This window comes from Rhinopithecus bieti, unplaced genomic scaffold, assembly GCF_001698545.2.
Source record: "Rhinopithecus bieti isolate Rb0 unplaced genomic scaffold, ASM169854v2 scaffold_5216, whole genome shotgun sequence".
Taxonomy (NCBI): domain Eukaryota; kingdom Metazoa; phylum Chordata; class Mammalia; order Primates; family Cercopithecidae; genus Rhinopithecus; species Rhinopithecus bieti.
The window spans coordinates 1915654-1937119 of NW_016805021.1; the positions used below are offsets into that span (position 1 = coordinate 1915654).

At 38.4% G+C, this 21466-nt stretch overlaps 1 protein-coding gene across 2 annotated transcripts in view; it reads left to right on the forward strand.

The window, feature by feature from the left end:
* Positions 1 to 21466, forward strand: part of FAM151B (family with sequence similarity 151 member B) — a 51395-nt gene that overhangs the window by 23648 nt on the left and 6281 nt on the right. Inside the window, exons 1-4 of one of the 2 annotated variants that reach the window (XM_017870899.1) lie at positions 891 to 1183; positions 1612 to 1777; positions 8356 to 8573; positions 11038 to 11173. In XM_017870899.1, the coding sequence (XP_017726388.1) occupies positions 1623 to 1777; positions 8356 to 8573; positions 11038 to 11173 (509 nt within the window). In that variant the 5' untranslated portion in view covers positions 891 to 1183; positions 1612 to 1622. Of the gene's footprint in view, positions 1 to 890; positions 1184 to 1611; positions 1778 to 8355; positions 8574 to 11037; positions 11174 to 21466 lie in introns of those variants that run through there. The other variant, XM_017870898.1, reaches the window with a different exon arrangement.

Consider the following 21466-nt stretch of genomic DNA (forward strand, 5'->3'; position numbering starts at 1 on the left):
AATTGTATAAAGACTTTTAGAGTGTTCTCATTTGTTTTATGCATTTTTTTTTCAAATTTGACTCCACAGAGATGTGTTTTCACAACATTGACTTTGTGTGTAACCATTGTGCTTATTGATAAAAATGTTGAAGCTTTCACAATAAATGAAGAGATATCCATTTGTACATCTGCATTTGTGGAAGATAAAATTTCTCAAGATCACAGTTCTTTGGGTGACTACATGTGTGATGGCAACCCATCACAGTTTTTGACTGATGTTGTCAAGAGACTTAGGTTATTCATCAAGTTATTTCAGATGACTGCAGTTATTTAAGCTATTTCTTTATGACTATAGTTCATTTGCTCATAACTGTCATATCTCTGCAACTGATTAATATACCTGGATGTTAATGCTTGCAAAAATGTGTGTTATTTTTGCCTATTTTATTGTGTAAAGTGACCTCTGAAGTGTTCTGCCATGTTTTCATGGGTTTCTCAAATAAATGCCCTTTTAAAAATGAACAGAATGGGCACAGTGGCTCATGCCTGTCATCCCAGCACTTGAGGAGGCCAAAGCAAGATTACTTGAGCCCAGGAGTTCAAGACCAGCTTGGGCAACATAGTGAGACCCTGTCTCTACAACAGATATTTTTTAAAAAAATCAGCTGGGCATAGTGGCACATATCTGTAGTCCTAGCTACTCAGGAGGCTGAGGCAGGAGGATTGCCTGAACTCAGGAGGTCAAAGCTTCGGTGAAGTACGATGCTGCTACTGTATCAGCCTGGATGACAGGGTAAGACCCTGTCTTTAAAAAAAAAAAAAAGAAAAGGAAACTTAAAAAAATGTAAGTAAATGTATTTTAAAGAGTTTTTTAAATTATTTTTTCCAATATTTTCAGGATTTTGATCTTTCGGGATTGTGATTTTGGGGATTTTAGACTTTAGGGATTTTGATCTTCTGGGATTTCAAAATTCAAGATTATGTTATTTTGGGAATTATGGCCCCAACCCACCACGAGACCAGCCCAGCTGAAGAGGCAGGGAAGAGGAAGTTGATGGGGAGAGCGGTATGCATGTACTGGAGGAGTTGTTGGCAGCCATCTTGGAGGCAGTCTGTCACAGCCGGCTGAACATACTTATACCGTGTCTGCTGAAGCTCATTACCTGCTCAAAGGATGTCTGCCTTTAAGCAGTAACTAAACTGTAAGTCAAAGAAGTGAATTTTTAATGTGGACTTTCAAACATGAGCAATGAATATCCATAATTTCTAATTTGAGTACTGAGGAGATAAAAGTACAATTTTTATTCCCAGAAAACTTCAGCACTTATTAAGCCTTCCATTATGTATGCACTTTGCTAGGTATTAGAAAGAAATTCAAAAGTATGTCAACAGCTTAAGATCTGTGTGACTTAGGGAAAGTCATTTAACTTCTTGGCATCTGTTTGCTAATCTAAAAAATAAGGACCACGGGTTCGGGCCTTGTATACTGCCTGGCATGGGATCATTGCTCACTGAGTGTTACTTTTCTTTCCTTTTTTTTATCTTCCTCAAAAGGATACTGAACATGGCGGCTCCTGTAGTTCTGTGCCCTGTTTTCTTAGCATTAACTGAAGTTCTTTTATTTGGACAGGTACTGCTCACATGATAGAGGCTGATGTCCTTCTTCCAAGTGATGGATCAGAACACAGCCAGCCAATTATGGTCCATCCCCCTGAAACAAACAGTGATAATACTCTACAGGAGTGGCTGACTGAAGTTACAAAAAGCAATAAAGGCATCAAGCTGGATTTCAAAAGGTATTTGTATAAACATGTTCAATTTTCTGGGAAAAAATGAATAGCTGTACCTGATTACCTATTTTTTTTTTTATGTTATCCAAACTGAAAATGGGATTGTAGACTCTATTTCAGGACTGAACCTAAATGAACCTAAGACCCACTGAGTTATTTACTAAAATTGCTTTTTGGAGACCCTTAAAGGCTAAAGTTAGATTAATTTTTATAAAGGAATTTATCATAAGTGACCATTGTGACAATAGAAAGGTAAGTTAAAAATGTTATGTTTGTGGCCGGGCACGGTGGGTCAAGCCTGTAATCCCAGCACTTTGGGAGGCCGAGATGGGCGGATCACAAGGTCAGGAGATCGAGACCATCCTGGCTAACACAGTGAAACCTCATCTTTACTAAAAACACAAAAAATTAGCTGGGTGTGGTGGCGGGCACCTGTAGTCCCAGCTACTTGGGAGGCTGAGGCAGGAGAATGGCCTAAACCCAGGAGGCGGAGCTTGCAGTGAGCTGAGATCCGGCCACTGCACTCCAGCCTGGGCGACAGAGCGAGACTCCGTCTCAAAAAAAAACAAAAAAACAAACAAACAAAAAAAAATGTTACGTTTGTTAGAAAGTAATCCAGGAGAAAGAGAGCTGGGAGAAATTCATTGAGCTAGTTAATGCATACCCTATTTGATTTATATTATTATATTTGTAAAGGGAATTATTTAGAATTCTCCAATAACCAAAGTGTTCCTTAAAAATAATACTTGGAGGCAGCCGGGCGCAGTAGCCTAAGCCTGTAATTCCAGCACTTTGGGAGACTGAGGTGGGCGGATCACCTGAGGTCAGGAGTTCGAGACCAGCCTGACCAAAATGGCGAAACCCCACCTCTACTAAAAATACAAATATTAGCCAGGCATGGTGGTGGGCGCCTGTAATCACAGCTACTGGGGAGACTGAGGCAGGAGAATTGCTTGAACCTGGGAGGCGGAGATTGCAGTGAGCCGAGATTGCGCCATTGAATTCCAGCCTGGGCGACAAGAGCAAAACTCCCTCTCAAATGATAATAATAGTAGCGATAATAATAATAATATTTGGAGGCATTAATACTGAAGAGCAAGAGTAAGTTGTCATTTTCTTCACTGTGGCCATCACAGGAAATTTTGCTTTTGTAGTATTTTGGCAGTGTAAAAATGATAAAGAAAGCCAGAAATATACAGCAACACTTCAGAGGCACACTGTAAAGCTTATGAAGGCAGCTGCTATTGAAATCTAGGATTGGCAGTAAGCCTACTTCATCTCTGAGTAATATTTTTAAATAGAATTATCTCAAGAAATTAATAAGGACTTGGAATCTTGTAGGGTTCTTAAGATGACTCTAACCATTTGTTATGGGGCAAAATATACCAATAAACCTTATTATACTGTTGGTGAATGAATAGATATATAAAATCTTGATATACAGGAATTTGGATTGACAAGGTCTTGTGAATTAAAGAACTATCTTAAGGTCATAAACCTTTTTTTCGGCTGGGTGCGGTGACTCATGCCTGTAATCCCAGCACTTTGGGAGGCCAAGGCGGGTGGATCCCCTGAGGTTAGGAGTTTGAGACCAGCCTGGTCAACATGGTGAAGCTCCATCTCTACTAAAAATACAGAAAATTAGCCAGGCATAGTGGCGTGCACCTGTAATTCTGCTACTCGGGAGGCTGAGACAGGAGAGCCTCTTGAACCCGGGAGGTGGAGGTTGCAGTGAGTTGAGATCATGCCATGGCACTCCAGCCTGGGCAACAAGAGTGAAACTCTGTCTCAAAAAGAATAAAAAAATAAATTAAAAATTAAAAATCATAAGCCTTTTGAGTTATGAATGGTTCAATTTCATTTTATTGACAAAGAAACTTAGTTCCAGAAAGGTTAAGTGATGTACCTAAGGGCAACAGGTAAGCTTTGACAGGTAAGCTACAACCAGATCCTAGGTCTCCTGAAACCAGTCCAGTGTTCTCTATACCATGAAATACAGCATTTGATCTTTAGTGCTTGATGGCTTAAACTTTTAGATCTCCTTGACTTGTCGTGTGCTCAGTTTTTCATGTTTACTGTTGCCCCTTGAATTGTTTCCTGTGACATATTCTTTGGCTTCTCACCAGTCAGATCAGCTCATTCATTCTTAAATGCTACCAGCTACCACAAAAGGGCTGAGCCGCTGAAACAAAGATTTTGCAAGTTTTCTTTTTTTTCAATCATAACATATTTGAAGGAGATTCAATATAAACTAATAGGTATATGAACACCTATTACATGTCAGACACTGTTCTAAAAGCATTGCATGTATTTTTCATTAAATTCTCCTAACAGTCCTAAGAGGTAGGTTATTGCTGTTATGCTCATTTTCCAGATGAGGCAATGGAGGTGGAGGGGGCTAAGGAGCCCACTTGTCACAGAGTTGTTAATGGAACTAGAGAGCTATCAGCCTGGCTGGAGAGTTCACGCTTTTAACCAGTATGCTACACTCACTCCCTTTGTAAGAGCAGCTGAATGACCTGTTAGTTAAATTTTAGTAGTTCTTGTTTTGTGCTTCTAAGTTACTTTATTTGGTAACACAAATAAAAATTATTATATTTTGGCTGGGCGCAGTGGCTCATGCCTGTAATCCCAGCACTTTGGGAGGCCAAGGTGGGCGAAGTCACCTGAGGTTGGGAGTTCTAATGACCAGCCTGACGCAACATGGAGAAACCCGTCTCTACTAAAAATACAAAATTAACCCGGCCATGATGGGCACAATTCTGTTAAATCCCACGCCTACTCGGGAGGCGTGAGGCAGAAGAATCGCTTGAACCCGGAGGCGGGAGGTTGCAGTGAGACCCCCGAGATCCCGCGCCTCATTGGCACTCCAACCTGCGGGCAACAAGAGTGAAACCGCCCGTCTTAGAAGTTAAAACAAGTATTATATTTTTAAATTTTATCTGGAGTCTTAGCCAACTCTTCAGTGTTTTAGCCAAGAATTACTTTCCCTTAAACAATGCAATTTTATATAGTTTGTTATAATTGTAAGTATGATATTTATTTTATCATTTCCAATTTTTAAATGAAATTAATAGGAAAGCAGGGTATGATATTTAGAAGTCCGATTTACAAATAACTTTTTAGGAAAAAATATATTCTATAATAACTACGTTTATATTCTTTTCAGGAGACTTAAATAAATCCCACCAAAGAGCAATTTTCGGTAGTATTCCGACCAGGACTTTCCTCTTCGATGATCATCTTAGTGAAGCTTTGGCTCTTCCTTATGGGAAACTTAATACTAATATATATAAGAATTGAGAATGTTGGCCACTGTATTTTAAATTAGAATTACATGGAATTTATAGATTTAGAAGGATGTGTCTATTTTCTAATACATGCAATATTGAGCCTTCCAGGCTGGGTGTGTTATTTCTTGTAGTATACAGCAGTCCTCTGTTATCTGCAGTTTCAGTAACCTGCAGTACACCATGGTCTAAAAGTGTTAAATGAAAAATTCCAGAAATAAACAATTAATAAGTTTTAAATTGCACACCATTCTGAGCAGTGTGATGAAATCTTGTACTTTCCCATTCCATCCCACCTGGGATGTGACTCATCCCTTCCCTTTGTCCAGCGTATCCACATCATATATGCTGCCCACTTATTAGTCACTTAATAGCCGTCACGGTTATCAGATTGACAGATCACAAGAAGAAGGGTGGGTAGGGTACAGTAAGCTATTTCGAGAGAGAGAGAGACCACATTCACGTAACTTTTATTATAGTATATTGTTATAATTGTTCTATTTTATTACTAGTTTTTATTGCTAATCTCTTACTGTGCCTAATTTATAAATTACACTTTATCAGAGATAGGTATGCGTAGGGAAAAAATGCAGAGTACATATAGGGTTGGGTGCTATGTGGTTTCAGGCATGCCCTGGAGGTCTTGGAACATATTCCCTGCAGATAAGGGGGACTACTGTATATTTTATTTTGTTGTTTAGGAAAGTTTGTCCTCGGTCCTTTTTTCTCCCACAAAAAGTTATACCTTTTCTTCCAGAAGAACTTTAGAATTACTTTGTCAAGTTTTAGAAAATAAGAACTACAACAAAAAGTTTTGGTTCCTTAGTGAGGTTTTAAATTTGTTTAACTGCAGGTTTTGTTTTTCTTGTTTAAGTTTCTGGTAAGAGAAAATATCATTATCCTTAGTCTACATTAGTGATAATTAAAACATTTACATATAGAATGGAATAAATGTATTAAATTCTTGCTTCACTATGTTCTTTGTCATAGTTCCTTATGTTTAACTGCACAGTGCTTCACATGTAGTAGGCACTTAGTAAACACTGGTGAAATTTCGATTTGTAGGAGAATACACTGTTTCAAACTGGATATTGGCCAGGTGCGGTGACTCACGCCTGTAATCCCAGCACTTTGGGAGACCAAGGCGGGTGGATTACTTGAGGTCAGGAGTTCAAGACCAACATGGTGAAACCCCATCTCTACTAAAAATACAAAAATTAGTTGGGCATGGTGGCACATGCCTGTAATCCCAGCTACTTGGGAGACTGAGGCAGGAGAATGGCTTGAACCTGGGACGTGGAGGTTGCAGTGAGCCGAGATCACGCCATTGCACTCCAGCCTGGGTGACAGAGCGAAACTCCATCTCAAAAAAAAAAAAGAAACTGGATATTATCAGATGGAGAATCGATCTTAAACCACTCTATGGCAGCTTACTAAATTAAGAAAGCCTAAGAGGCTCCCTCTTGAAATGTAAACTGGAAATTAGTATTTAACCCAGATTCCATGGACACCAGATTTATTAAGAAATCAGAGTCCTTTCTGGAAAAAGAGGAGCTTGGCAGGAGACATGCATGGATTAGTTCAAGGTTTGTCCTTACTCCATCCATGAAAAGCAGCACCTCATGGGGGATTGGCTGCTGCTATGGGACTGACAGGCAAGCAAATTTTGGAGTCACAGGTACAAGTTGCTTGCTACCAAAAATGCAATTTTGTAGGAAGTACAGCGTTGGATCTCAGAATTGTGGTTTTAACATAGTGTTGACATAGGGCAAGGCAGGGAGAATTTAAAAGAGACAAATGACAGCATCTGAATTAAAGTCTGCAGAGTCCAGCATTAGGGTTTATTAATCCACTAAAATCTAGGCCCTCCATTCAGGGGTAGAAGAGTGCGAAGGAAGTGTACCACATGGGAGCAGAGGGAAAGGGGCTAGAGGCTAAGGGATAGAGCCTGGGTTCCCCTGGTTTTAGTACATAGTATCCTTGCTTACTGGCAAACATAACCCAATAAATAATAAGATTATTTAAATTTCTCCTCTTAGAGTAGGCGGCCCAAGTGGAGTGGAGAGAGGAGAGATAGAAGTATGGATAGAAGTACTGCCGTCTCTTAGGAAGAGAGAGGGAAATGTGAGGAGGGGTTGGTGAGTGTTCTCCCCTCCAATATCCATCTCCAAAATTCTTAGCCTCCCATTACAATATTCACTACAAGGTAATTTTCTTATAAATGAACATAGGCAAGGCCGGGCGCGGTGGCTCAAGCCTGTAATCCCAGCACTATGGGAGGCCGAGACGGGCGGATCACGAGGTCAGGAGATCAAGACCATCCTGGCTAACATGGTGAAACCCCGTCTCTACTAAAATACAAAAAACTAGCCGGGCGACCTGGCGGGCGCCTGTAATCCCAGCTACTAGGGAGGCTGAGGCAGGAGAATGGCGTGAACCCGGGAGGCGGAGCTTGCAGTGAGCTGAGATCCGGCCACTGCACTCCAGCCTGGGTGACAGAGCGAGACTCCGTCTCAAAAAAAAAAATAAATAAATAAATAAATAAATAAATGAACATAGGCAAGTAAAAAATTACAGAAGCTGATTAAAACCCTACTGTTTCAAAGTCTGTAGGTATCAGCTAGAATATATGTAGGGAAGTAAAAAGAGTGAAGTTGCTTTTTAAATTTAAACTAAAATATGCATGTTTCTAGTTTTCAGAAAAGGTTCTTACAATAAAAGAAGAAAATGAAACAGAAACTTGAAGGAAATACTATAATTTTGTATTTTGCAGTCATTTTTAGAATAGTGTTTATGTATCCAAACTCACCCAAGAATACATAAAGGACAGAAGCTACTTTTTTTCTCCAGGGTCATGAGCTTGAATTAGAGATACAGAGCTTGGATCCACTTGGGTATTTCATAAATGTGAATTTATAGGTTATTAAGAGTATTTCATGTATCTTATTTATACATTCTCTAACAAGTTAATATTTGTGTCTTTTTAAAAACTGTTTTCACACTAAGTGATCCTAATATGGAGTTTTGAAACCTCTATTTTGTCTACAAGTAGTGCAACTATTCGTATACTTATAGACTCTTTAAGGTATATTCGTGAATAATAAGCACAATTCAACATTTAGAGATATGGCATATGTTAGCTTTTCTCTCTGGTGCTATGTGATCTCTGATTTTATTTAACCCAGACATTATTGTATTTTTCTTACGAATTTGAGAACATTAAGACCACCAGTCTAAAAGAATTTCTTTTTACTTTACCTAAGGAATCTAATTGACAACAAATTATATTTTTAGTCTGGCAGCTGTAGAACCATCCATGATGCTCTTGGAAAATGTGAAGAGGCATCTGAAGCGCCCTGTATGGATTAATGCCGATATTCTTCCTGGTCCGAATGGAAATAGCAAAGTAATAGATGCAAAACCATTTTTAGACACCGTGACATTCTTCTTTCCAGACGTGACGTTTTCCCTGGGTTGGACAACAGGATGGCATCCTGAGAAAGTCAATGAAGGTAATAATTCTAATAATGTATTTCTTGTTGGTCAAATTAAAATATCCTCCAGGTATAAAAATGTTATCTTTAATACAAAGCCCAAAACCCATTCGACAAAATCTAAGCCTAATGGAAAAAAAGGCCTGACCCTTCAGGTACGTGTAGACCCTTCCGTCTGCTCTTTCAGGTAGATGCCATGTTCACTGGTGATGCTGCAAATTTTAAGAGAGTTCATACATTTATAGTCATATAAGTAAAGCTTTTGTTAGCAATCTCTTTTCTAATTTTAAAATATAATTTTCCAGATTTTAAAGGAAAGTGGAATATTTCCCTTCTTTTTATCAGGAAATTAGCAGCTAAACTAACATATTCACTTAAGATTTCTGTAAAACGTTCCTTTACTGACTGACCAATATTTTTTACAACTTGCTTTTGATAGAGTATAGAGTTACTTAAAATAGATATATTCTGGCTGGGCGTGTTGGCTCATGCCTATAATCACCACACTTTGGGAGGCTGAGGTGGGCGGATCACCTGAGGTCAGGAGTTCGAGACCAACCTGGCCAGCATGGCGAAACCCCGTCTCTACTAAAAATACAAAAGTTAGCCAGGCATGGTAGCACGTGCCTGTAGTCGCAGCTATAGCTACTCAGGAGGCTGAGGCAGGAGAATCGCTTGAAGCCAGGAGGCGGAGGTTGCAGTGAGCCAAGATTGTGCCACTGCACTCCAGCCTGGACAACAGAGTGAGACTCTGTCCCCCCAAAAAAAAGTGTGTGTGTGTGTGTGTGTGTGTATAGATTATTTATTTATTTATTTATTATATGTGTGTATAGTTTATTTGTATATAAAGATGTGTATTCTCTGTCTATATGTATACTTTTTTTTTGAAGCTATTTAGAAACAAGCAAGTGTGTTTTCCACGTGGTTTTTTTTTTTTTTAAACAGAGTCTTGCTCTGTTGCCCAGGCTGGAGTGCAGTGGTGTGATCTCAGCTCACTGCAACCTCCACCTCCCAGGTTCCTGGGTTCAAGTGATTCTTGTGCATCAGCCTCTTGAATAGCTGGGATTACAGGTGTGTGCCACCACTCCCAGCTTATTTTTGTGTTTTTTTTTTAAGTAGAGATGGGGTTTCACCGTGTTGGCCAGGCTTGTCTCGAACTCCTGACCTCCAGTGATCTGCCCACTTCAGCATCCCAAAGTGCTGGGATTACAGGCATGAGCCACTGCACCTGGCCTCTTTTTTTTTTTTTTTAAGAAACAGGGTCTGGGCCGGGCGCGAGGTGGCCAAAGCCTGTAACCCAGCACTTTGGGAGGCCGAGACGGGCCGATCACCAGGTCAAGGAAGATCGAGACCATCTGGCTAATACGGTGAACCCGTCCCCTACTAAAAAAAAGTACAAAAAACTAAGCCGGCGGCGGGGCGGGAAGCCACCTGTAGGCCCAGCTACTCCGGAGCCTGAGGCAGGAGAATGAGGCGGGAACGCCGGGATGCGGAGGCTTGCAGTGAGCTGAGATCTGCCACTGGCACTCCAGCCCTGGGCGACCGAGCAAGACCCGTCTCAAAAAAAAAAAAAAAAAAAAAAAAAAAAAAAAAAAAAAACAGGGTCGAGTTCGCCAGCCGGCTGAGTGCAGTGGTACCATCATGGCTCACTGCAGCTTTGACCTCCTGGGCTCAAGCGATCCTCCCATCTCAGCCTCCAGAGTAGCTGGGACCACAGGCACACACCATCACACACAGCTAATTTTTAAATTTTTTGTAGAGATGAGGTCTCACTAAGTTGCCCAGGCTGGTTTCAAACTCCTGGGCTCAAGTGATCCTCCCACCTTGGCCTCCCAAAGTGCTGGGATTACAGGCATAAACCACTGTGCCTGGCCCCACAATGTCTTAACATGATTTAAATATATGTTATATATATATGTATATATATATAGAGAGAGAGAATGTGTGTCAATTTTTTTTACCACTATTTCTACTTTAAGTAAAATGTACAGGTAATTTGGGCAAGCCAAAAAGAAAATTGATTTGATGTTAACTATCACTTAACCAGCTAGTATATACCCCAAAGCTACCTTTTCTTGGAAAAGAAAATTTAACAAAAATAGAAAATCCAAGTTTGTAGAGAATAATAATGATGCAGGTGTACCTAAAAGAAGAGCCTTAAAATCTTGAAAGTAAATAAAATCTAGTGGTGTAAATTTTCTTTTCTTGTGCTTGAATGATGAGTAAAACCTTTTTAATGCCTTAATTTTTTTGTTAAATTTGCTCTAGGTCACTTGTGGAATGATTTTTTATCTCCATTTTCCACTTAGTTTTTTTTTTGCATTAAGTAGCACTTTAATTCACTTAGTATCCAAATGGAAAGTATTATGAATTACCTATGAATTATCTATGGTTTTACCTAATTGTAGGTAATTTAGTCTTTTATTTAATTGTCTTTCAAGATTTCAATCAATAAGGTTAAATTTTTTTCTTTTCTTTTAAGGGTACAATTGGACAATGGTGAAAGAGATGGAATATATATGTAATGAACTAAGTCAGCCTGTAACGTTCCCTGTCAGAGCAGCATTAGTCAGGCAGTCTTGTTCTCAGTTACTTTGGCTGTTAAAGCAATCAAACAGGTATGTAATAGTTTAACAAATGTGTATGTGAGTGTGTATGAGAGACAGAGATAGAAAGGGCATGAAAATTGATTAGTTAAGGGCAGTGTGTATGAGAGAAAGGTAGATGGAAAAAATGAAAACTGATGATATAAGCGCACAGACTCTCTCACCAGGTTGGAGCTCCTTGATGAACCTTAACTTACTTAACATCATATATTTTACCCCTATTCCTCACAAAAGTTGTTGTACATAGTAGGTGCTCAGTAAGTGTTAGCTGTCTTTTTCATTATGTTATACATTCACAAAAAGTTATGAATGGATAAATTAGCTTCTTTTTTAATTTCATCATAATTTCAGAAATCAGCCAGATGTGGTGGCTCACACCTGTAATCCCAGCACTTTGGGAGGCTGAGGCAGGAGGATCACTTGAGCCCAGGAGTTTGAGATGAACCTGGGCAATTTAGTGAGAACTTGTCTTTACAAAAAAATTAAAAATTAGCTGAGCAAGGTGGCATGCGCCTGTAGTCTCAGCCGTTCGGGAAGCTAAGGTGGGAGCATCACTTGAACCCGGGAGGTAGAGGCTTCAGTGAGCCAAGATCATACAAGTGTACTCCAGCTTAGGTGACAGAGTGAGACCCTGTCTCAAAAATAATAATACTTTCAGAAATCTTTTTTATATAAAAGTTTTATTTGTAATAAAAATTAGTTGGACCACCTATTGAATATTTAAATAGATTATAAAAATACAGATATTAAAATTTTAATTATTTTGTTTTCTTTTAAGAGGTCAATCAGTAGAACAAAAGACAAAGTCCAGAACCTGTCATGGAACTTAGTGTAGAAACAAGCTGACTTTTCAGATCTTTGGAGCAAGAAGTTCAACAACTGGTTTTAGGACAACAGGCTATGTAGGAAAAACAAAGCTGACACCTTTGCTTATTCCTTGCTCCAAAATACATTCCCAGTGAATTAAAGATTTGAACATCAAGCAGTAAATGCATAAAGAATAAACAGGGATGATTCCTTCAATATAGTTTCAGAATGGAGAAGACCTTTAGGCACAAAACCCAGAAACTGTAAAAGGAATTTTGATACATTTGAATCCATAAAAATGGAAAGCAACCAGTAAAAAGACCCCCAATGTGTATGTCAGAGAAATGTTAAGAATTCTGACAAATAAAAGATTTTTACAAATTACCCAGAAATAGGCCTAGTTTAATAATTCACTATATTGCAGAGAGTAGTGAAAGCAGACAATCATACATTTTTGGCTGGAGTGTAAACTGATCAGTAATTTCCTTGGAGAGAAATTTGGCATATACTCATGAATCTCACTATTGAGACCATGTCTTATTAATAGAAGTTCACATAAGCACAGAGACATAGGTACAAGGATATTCTGGTAGCATCATTTGTAGTAATAAAAGACTTGAAACATTCTAAGTATCTATCAGTCAGACACTGTTGAATAAATTATGGTACACCCATATGATGGAATATTATATGTTACAGATAATGCAGTAGACCCTATGTTTTAATATGGAATGATCTGTAAGATATATCATTAACTGAATAAATTAAGATGCAGAATGATAGGTATAGTATGATTCCATTTGCATGTGGGAAAATTGATGTGTAAAAATATTTATAGATGAATTGAGCTTAGAGTAGTTTGAATCAGTGGCTGCTAGCATTATGCTTAAAGAGAAATATTAAGTGATACCAGACACTATACCAGTCAGATTCTTAGTTACAAACAATTATGGGGCAACCCTCATTGTTAAAGTGTCCCGTGACGCTATTTGACATTCTCTTTTTGCAAACACATCATCTATTTATTAACTCTGCCTCTAGTTTTGTTTGTTTTCATTAGTGTCAGAGAAGTGCACTGAAATCAAATAGCATACTGTATTAATTTTTTAAAGATTATTATTGAAATTAAAGCATTACATTTAATTAAAATTTTCAATTCTCATGGAAAACGCTAGAATTTTTTTAGAATATATCTTCTTACCCCCATTTGAGAAACATTTACAATATAGATGGACTCTGTTTTCTTGGAGACATAATACTCAGATGATCATGTGCACAAGTACCATAAGACTATGGCCACATTTATGAGAGAATTCAGCCCAGCCTATATTCCATTTGGGTATATTTTGTTTCGTTTTTAATGATGTCACATTGATTTTCACATAGTCATGTATGTGATAAGAGCACCTAAAATCTATTCTCTTAGCAAGTTTTTCAAATACAACAGTGTTAACTATAGTCCTCATACTGTCCGTTAGATCTCTAGACTTCTTATCCTGTGTAACTGCAAGTTCATCTACTCGTTACCTTTTAAAGATACCTATTTACTCTCATTTTACTGGTTTTGAGAATCATATTCATCCTCCAAAGTTCTGGTGTCTGCTTGTTTTTCTAATTATTCCATAGAAAAAAACTACAGAACATTATCATTAGTTCTACAGACTTAGAGGTTCTTATATTGTTTGAGATAGGAAGGGAAAGTACATTTATTTTTTAAAAGCTTAGCACTGAAGTATTTATGTAGACTGTACTTTTTATGGTAAAAGCAATGTAGGCCGATAACAGTGTTTCAGATAACAAAATCTGGATAATATGGTTCTACTTTAAAAGACTGAAGGTTAGAATTGCCTTTATGGTGGACCCAGGTATTTTAATTTTGTTCCTAATAATTTTCTTATCTAACGTTTGTGAGATTACATGAAGATAGCAACCTTGCTTATCTTGATCATCCACAAATCCTCAGAATTTAAAACAATGCCCAGCACATCATAGGAATTTAATAAATAGTTATTAAATGGAAAAACCAAATGCATACAGGCACTAATTCATCATAGAGGGCATTAGAAGCCTATACTTTCTGGAGAAGTAGTTTTGGTGTTTAAATACAAAAATAGCTATAAAAGGCAGCATTAAGCAAAGAGGCTTAGAGGTTATTTTAGTTACTGTGGTGTCAAGTACCGCCTCAATCACCTTGTGATGTGCGCTAATATAATTAGTAATACGAATAATATATACAAAGAGGAGTAGCTTCTAGAAAAAGAATGTTTCTAAGAAGACAGCAATATCCCACCTTTAAACGAGAACCTCATTTTGAGTCAAGCAATTGTGCATGAATGAATCTTGCAATGTCAAGAGAGCTATTTGAAATAAAACACTATCACAATATTTCTGTGTCAGGGAACTCAACGAATGATGAACTGCCAATCCCTTTTTGCTTCTCATTTAAGTAGTTGGTGAATCCACTCTGCCGTCACACCCATGAAGCATGGCGAAGTTTCAGTTTTTGACAGCATACCTGCTCAAAGAACAGGCTACAGAATACAGTAACTCAAACAGGAGAGAAGTTTATATTTCTCTCTCCAAACAGTCCAGACTCAGGAAGGTCTCAGGAGAGTAGAGGCTCTTCTCCAACGGTCATCTAGAGCCTAGGTTCGTTCTGTCTTGTTCCTCTGCTAAGCCTGGGAGTGTCAGCATGCATGTAAGTAGAAGCTGACATACACCATCACATTCCTGTTCCAGCCCACAAATGTTGAAAGAAAAAAAACATACACCAGAGTAACTAAAATAACTTCTAAGACTCTTTGCTTAATGCTGCCTTTTATAACTATTTTTGTCTTTAAACACCAAAACTACTTCTGCAGAAAGTACAGGCTTCTAATGCCCTCTATGATGAAACAGTGCCTGTATGCATAAATATATATATATGAAGGCATATACTAGGTGTATTTAGATGACCTGTATATACTAGGAGTATTTATATTTTTATACTAGGTGTGTGTGTGTATATATATATATATATGAAGGCTATAGATTCTGTATACAGTCATCCGTCAGTATACGTGGAGGGTTGGTTCAAGGATGCTCAGCATATAGCAAAATCAGCTCATTCTGAAGTTCCCAAGCTGTTCCTGTGGGACTTGAGTACACAGAAAGTCAGCCTCCTTATACCCACATTTCAAATCCTGTGAATACTCTATGTCCATTCTCATTTGGTTGAAAAAAATCAGTATATCAATGGACTGACTCAGTTCTAACCTGTGTTGTTCAAGAGTCAACTATACTGATGCGAATACTGTGTCCAAATCTATATCCTAAATTATCTTAGCATTTTTAAAAATAGTCTTTCAGGGCCAGGTACAGTGTCTCATACCTGTAATCCTAGTACTTTGGGAGGCCAAGGTGGGTGGATCACCTGAGGTCATGAGTTCAAGACCAGCTTGGCCAAAATGGTGAAACTCCATCTTTACTAAAATCCAAAAAAAAAAATAAAAAAAAAAAATTAGCCATGCATGATGGCAGGTGCCTGTAATTCCAGCTACTTGGGAGGCTGAGATGGGGGAATCGCTTGAACTCGGGAGAGGGTGGTTGCAGTGAGCCGAGATCACACCACTGCACTCCAGCCTGTGCAGCTGAACAGGACTGTGTCTGAAAAAATATATATATAGTCTTTCAATTGATTTTCTTGAGTTTTCTAAGCAAAAAAATTTATTCTCTTCAAATAATGTTAACTTTTTTCAACTTTTATATCTCTAATTTCTTTTTTTTATGATGGTTAATACCTCTAGAGTAGTGATTCTCAAGGTATTATCAGTAGTGGTGATTTGGCTCTCCAGCAGACAATGCCTGAGGACATTTTTGGTTGCCACACCGAAAGATGAGGGGTGGGGGAGCAGGGATTCTATTGAACAACTAGTGGTAAAGGCCAGGGATGCCGCTTTAGACATCCTACATGGCACAGGACAGCTCCCACAGTAAAGAATTATCTAACTGAAATGTCAATAGTCAACATTGAGAACTCTAGAACAGTGTTACATAATATTGCTAATAGTGCCCAAACATATCTTATTCTTACCTTTAAAAACAGCTTAGTATTCTGCAAAGATACTACAGAAGTACAGTCATGTATCGCTTTAAGATGGGGATACCTTCTGAGAAATTTTTCATTAGGTCATCTGGGCACAGTGGCTCAGGCCTGTAATCTTAGCACTTTGGGAGGCCGAGGTGGGTGGATCACTTGAGGTCAGGAGTTTGAGACCAGCCTAGTCAATATAGTGAAACCCCATCTCTACTAAAAATACAAAAATCAGCTGGGTGTGGTGGCGCACATCTGTAATCTCAGCTACTCAGGAGGCTGAGGCAGGAGAATCGCTTGAACCTGGGAGGCAGAGGTTGCAGTGAGCCGAGATCATGCCACTGCACTTCAGCCTGGGAGGCAGAGCAAGACTGTGTCTCAAATACATGGAAAATTACTACACAAATACATGGAAATTAAATAATATGTTCCTGAATGACCAGTGGGTCAATAAAGAAATTAATAAAGAAATTGAAAAATTTATTGAAACAAATGATAATGAAAACACAACATATCAAAACCTAGCAGATACTGCAAAAGCCATACTAAGGTGGAAATTTATAGCTATAAGTGCCTATATAAAAAATTTTTTAAACTTCAAATCACCTAACAGTGCATGCTAAAAACTAGAAAAGCAAGAGCAAACCAAACCCAAAATTAGTAGAAGAAAATAAATAATAAAGATCAGGCCAGGCACAGTGGCTCACGCCTGTAATCCCAGCACTTTGGGAGGCCAAGGCAGTGAATCACCTGAGGTCAGGAGTTTGAGACCAGCCTGACCAACAAGGCGAAACCCTGTCTCTACTAAAAATACAAAAATTAGCCGGCGTGGTGGCACACATCTGTGATCCCAGCTACTCAGGAGGCTGATGCAGGAGAATCAGTTGAACGGGGGCAGCAGAGATAGCAGTGAGCTGAGATCATACCACTGCACTCCAGTCTGGGCAACAGAGCGAGACTCCATTAAAAAAAAAAAAAAAAAAAAAAAAGCAAAAATAAATGAAATTGAAATGAAGAAAACAGTACAAAAGATCAGTGAAACAAAAAATTGGCTTTTTGAAAAGTTAAAGAAAAGTGACAAATCTTTAGCCAGACTAAGAAAAAACAGAGAATCCAAATAAATAAAATCAGATATGAAAAAGGAGACATTACAGTTGATACTGCGGAAATCCGGAGAATTATTAGTGACTACTATGAGCAACTATATGCCAATAAACTGGAAAATCTAGAAGAAATGGACAAATCCCTAGAGTCATACAACCAACCAGTACTGAACCATGAAGAGATCTAAAACCTGAACAGACCAATAATAAGTCATGAGATTGAAGCCATAAAAAGTCTTTCAGTAAAGAAACCTCTGGGACCCGATGGCTTCACTGTTAAATTCTACCAAACATTTAAAGAGAACTAACATCAGTCCTATTCAAACTATCCAAAAAATAGAGGAGGAGGGAATACTTCTAAACTCATTCTACAAGGCCAGCATTACCCTGATACGAAAAGCAAAGACATATTTAAAAAACAAACAAAAAAACTACAGGTCAATATTACTGATGAACATTGATGCAAAAATCCTCAGCAAAATACTAGCAAACTGAATTCACCAATACATTAAAAAGATTCATCATGACCAAGTGGCATTTATCCGAGGGATGCAAGAATGGTTCAACACATGTAAATCAATCACTGTGATACATCATATCAACAGAATGAAGGACAAAAACCACATGATCATTTCAATCGATGCTGAAAAAACATTGGGTAAAATTCAACATCCCTTCGTGATAAAAACCCACAAAAAACTGGGTATGGAAGGAGCATGCCTTAACATAATAAAAGCTATGTACAACAGACCCACAGCTAGTATTATGCTAAGTGGGATAAATCTGAAAGCCTTTTCTCTAAGACCAGGAACAAAACAAGGATGTCCAGTTTCACCATTGTTATTTAACATAGTAGTAGAAGTCATAGGTAGAACATTCAGCCAAGAAAGATATATAAAGGACATCCAAATTGGAAAGGAAGACATCAAATTATCCTTATTTTCAGATGATATGATCTTATATTTAGAAAAACCTAAAGACTCCACAGAAAAAACTATTAGAACTGATAAATTCAGTAAAGTTGCAGGATACAAAATCAGCATACAAAAATTACTAACATTTCTATATGCCAACAGTGAACAATTAAAAAAGAAATGAGAAAAGTGATCCCACTTAGAATAGCCACAAATAAAATTAAATACCTAGGAGCTAACCAAAGAAGTGAAAGATCTCTATAATTAAAACTATAAAACACTGATGCAAGAAATTGAAGAGGACACCCCAAAATTGAGATATTCCATGTTCATGGATTGGAAGAATTAATATTGTTAAAATATCCATACTACCTAAAGCAATCTACAGATTCAATGCAGTCCTATCAAAATTCCAATGACATTCTTCACAGAAATATAAAAAAAAAAAATCCTAAAATGTATATGGAACCACAAAGACCCAGAATCGCCAAAGTTATCCTAAGCAAAATGAACAAAACTGGAAGAATCACATTTACCTGACTTAAAATTATACTACAGAGCTATAGTAACCAAAACAGCATGGTACTGGCATAAAAACAGGCACAGAGACCAATGGGACAAAATTGAGAACCCAGAAACAAATGCACACACCTACAGTGTTCTCACAAAGCTACCAGGAACATACACTGGGGAAATGAGTCTCTTCAGTAAATGGTGCAGGGAAAACTAGATAGCCATATGCAGAAGAATGAAACTAGACCCCTCTCTCTTACTATATACCAAAATGAAATCAAAATGGATTAAAGACTTAAATCTAAGAAATCTAAATCAAACTATGAAACTACTACAATAAACATTGGGGAAACCCTTCAAGACATTGGTCTTGGCAAAGATTTCTTTAGTAATACCCCGCAAGCAAGGCAGCCAAAGCAAAAATGGACAAATGGGATCACATCAACTCATAAAGCTTCTGTACAGCAAAGGAAATGGTCAACAAAGTGAAGAAGCAATGTACAGAATGGGAGAAAACTTTTGCAAACTACCCATCTAACAAGGGATTAATAACTAGAATATGTAAGTAGCACAAACGACTGGAAAAAAATCTAATCTGATTTTTAAATGGGCGAAAGATTTGAATAGACGTTTCTCAAAAAAAGACACACAAATGGCAAACAGGCATATGAAAAGGTGCTCAGCATCATTGATTATCAGGGAAATGCAAATCAAAATTACGATGAGATATCACACCCCAATTAAAATGGCTTTTATCCAAAAGACAGGCAGTAAATGCTGGCAAGGATGTGGAGAAAAGAGAACCCTGGTGTGCTGTTGGTACAAGGGTTTCAGTTTTTTTGTTTGTTTGTTTGTTTGTTTGAGATGGAGTCTCACTGGGTAGCTAGAGCTGGAGTGCAATGGCGCCATCTTGGCTCACTGCAATCTCCGCCTCCCAGGTTCAAGCGATTCTCCTGCCTCAGCTTCCCAAGTAGCTGGGATTACAGGTGCCTGCCACCATGCCCAGCTAATTTTTTTTTTATATTTTTAGTAGAGACAGTGTTTCACCACCCTGGCCAGGCTGGTCTCAAACTCCTGACCTCAGGCTATCCACCCACCTCGGCCTCCCAAAATGCTGGGATTACAGGCGTGAGCCACCACGCCCAGCCAGGTTTTAGTTTTTTGAGGAAAAAACTATACATAGAGCTACCATACGATCCAGCAGTCTCACTGCCTGGTATGTAAACAAAAGAAAGGAAATCACTGTATTGGAGAGATAGCTGTGCTTCCATGTTTGTTGCAGCACTGTTCACAATACCCCAGATTTGAAAGCAACCAAAGCGTTCATCAACAGATGAATAGATTAAAATATATATGGTACTTATACACAATGGAATATATTCAGCCCTAAAAAAGAATGAGATCCTGTCATTTGCAACAACGTGGATGGAACTGGAGATCATTATGCTAAGTGAAATAAACCAGACACAGAAAGATAAACATCTCATGTTCTTATTTATTTGTGGGTTCTAAAAATTGGAGCAATTGAACCCATGGAGATGGGGAGTAGGAAGGTGGTTTACCAGAGGCTGGGGTAGGTAGTGGTGGTGGGTGTTGGGGGGGAGGTGTGAATGGCTAATGAGCATGAAAACATAATTTGAATGAATAAGGCCTAATATGTGATAGCACAACGGGGTGACTATAGTTCATTTAGCTGTACATTTAAACATAACTAAAAGAGTATAATTGAACTGTTTGTAACACAAAGGATAAATATCTGAGGGGTTGGGAACCCCATTTTTCAAGTGATCATTACATAGTACATGCCTGTATCAAAAATCTCATGTACCCCATAAATATATATACCTACTATGTACCCACTAAAATTAAAAGTAAGTGAGACTCTGCCCATTTTCCAATTCCTGTTGCTCCTGGACTAATCAACCTTGCTGATCCCTTCAGCGTTCTGGGTGGGGTGAGAGGAAGAGCAGCATCCCACATGGGTAGTGAAGCTAGGTGCTTACTTCACTCTTACATTTCCTCGTAGGAGAACACACAGGCCAAGGAGATCTTTGTTGGCACTGAACTGTGCTGCCTTAGAGGAGGGGTAATGTGGGTAAAGTGAAAAGTTTTACCTTCTTCAATGTGTCTATTCTCGGATTTTGTGTGTGTGTACACTCCAATGTAGTAGCGGAGTCTTTCCACTGGACTCCTGGGTTCCCACAAAGGTACTTTTATCCATGAGTCATTGTCAAAATCAGTGTTTCGGCCGGGCGCGGTGGCTCATGCATGTAATCCCAGCACTTTGGGAGGCTGAAGCGGGTAGATCACAAGGTCAGGAGATCGAGACCATCCTGGCTAACATGGTGAAACCCCGTCTCTACTAAAAAGAATACAAAAAAAATTAGCTGGTTGTGATGGTGGGCACCTGTAGTCCCAGCTACTTGGGAGGCTGAGGAAGGAGAATGGCGTGAACCTGGGAGATGGAGCTTGCAGTGAGCCGAGATTGCGCCACTGCACTCCAGCCTGGGTGACAAAACGAGACTCTGTCTCAAAAAAAAAAAAAAAAAATCAGTGTTTCAGTGGAGTAGACGAGGGATAAAAGCTCCTATTCTGCAGTTTTACTCATGTTACATGTCTTCCTGTTATAACACATTGGCTATAACTCAGTTATGTACCTGTACTTAGTTATAGGTAAAGCTGGGAAAGGTAGATTTTATTTTGTACAACCTTGTGTCTAGTTAGAATTCAGGAGTTTGTTAAAAAGAAAAAGGAGAATGGTTATTGGAGTAAAAGTACCAGCTTCTGTCATACATTAATAAAACATTATTAATGTTATTTTATTTAAGTGTTTTGTGTGTTACTTTTTTTCTTTTAAAAGTATTTTAAATTTAATTTTTTTTTTTTTTTTTTTTTT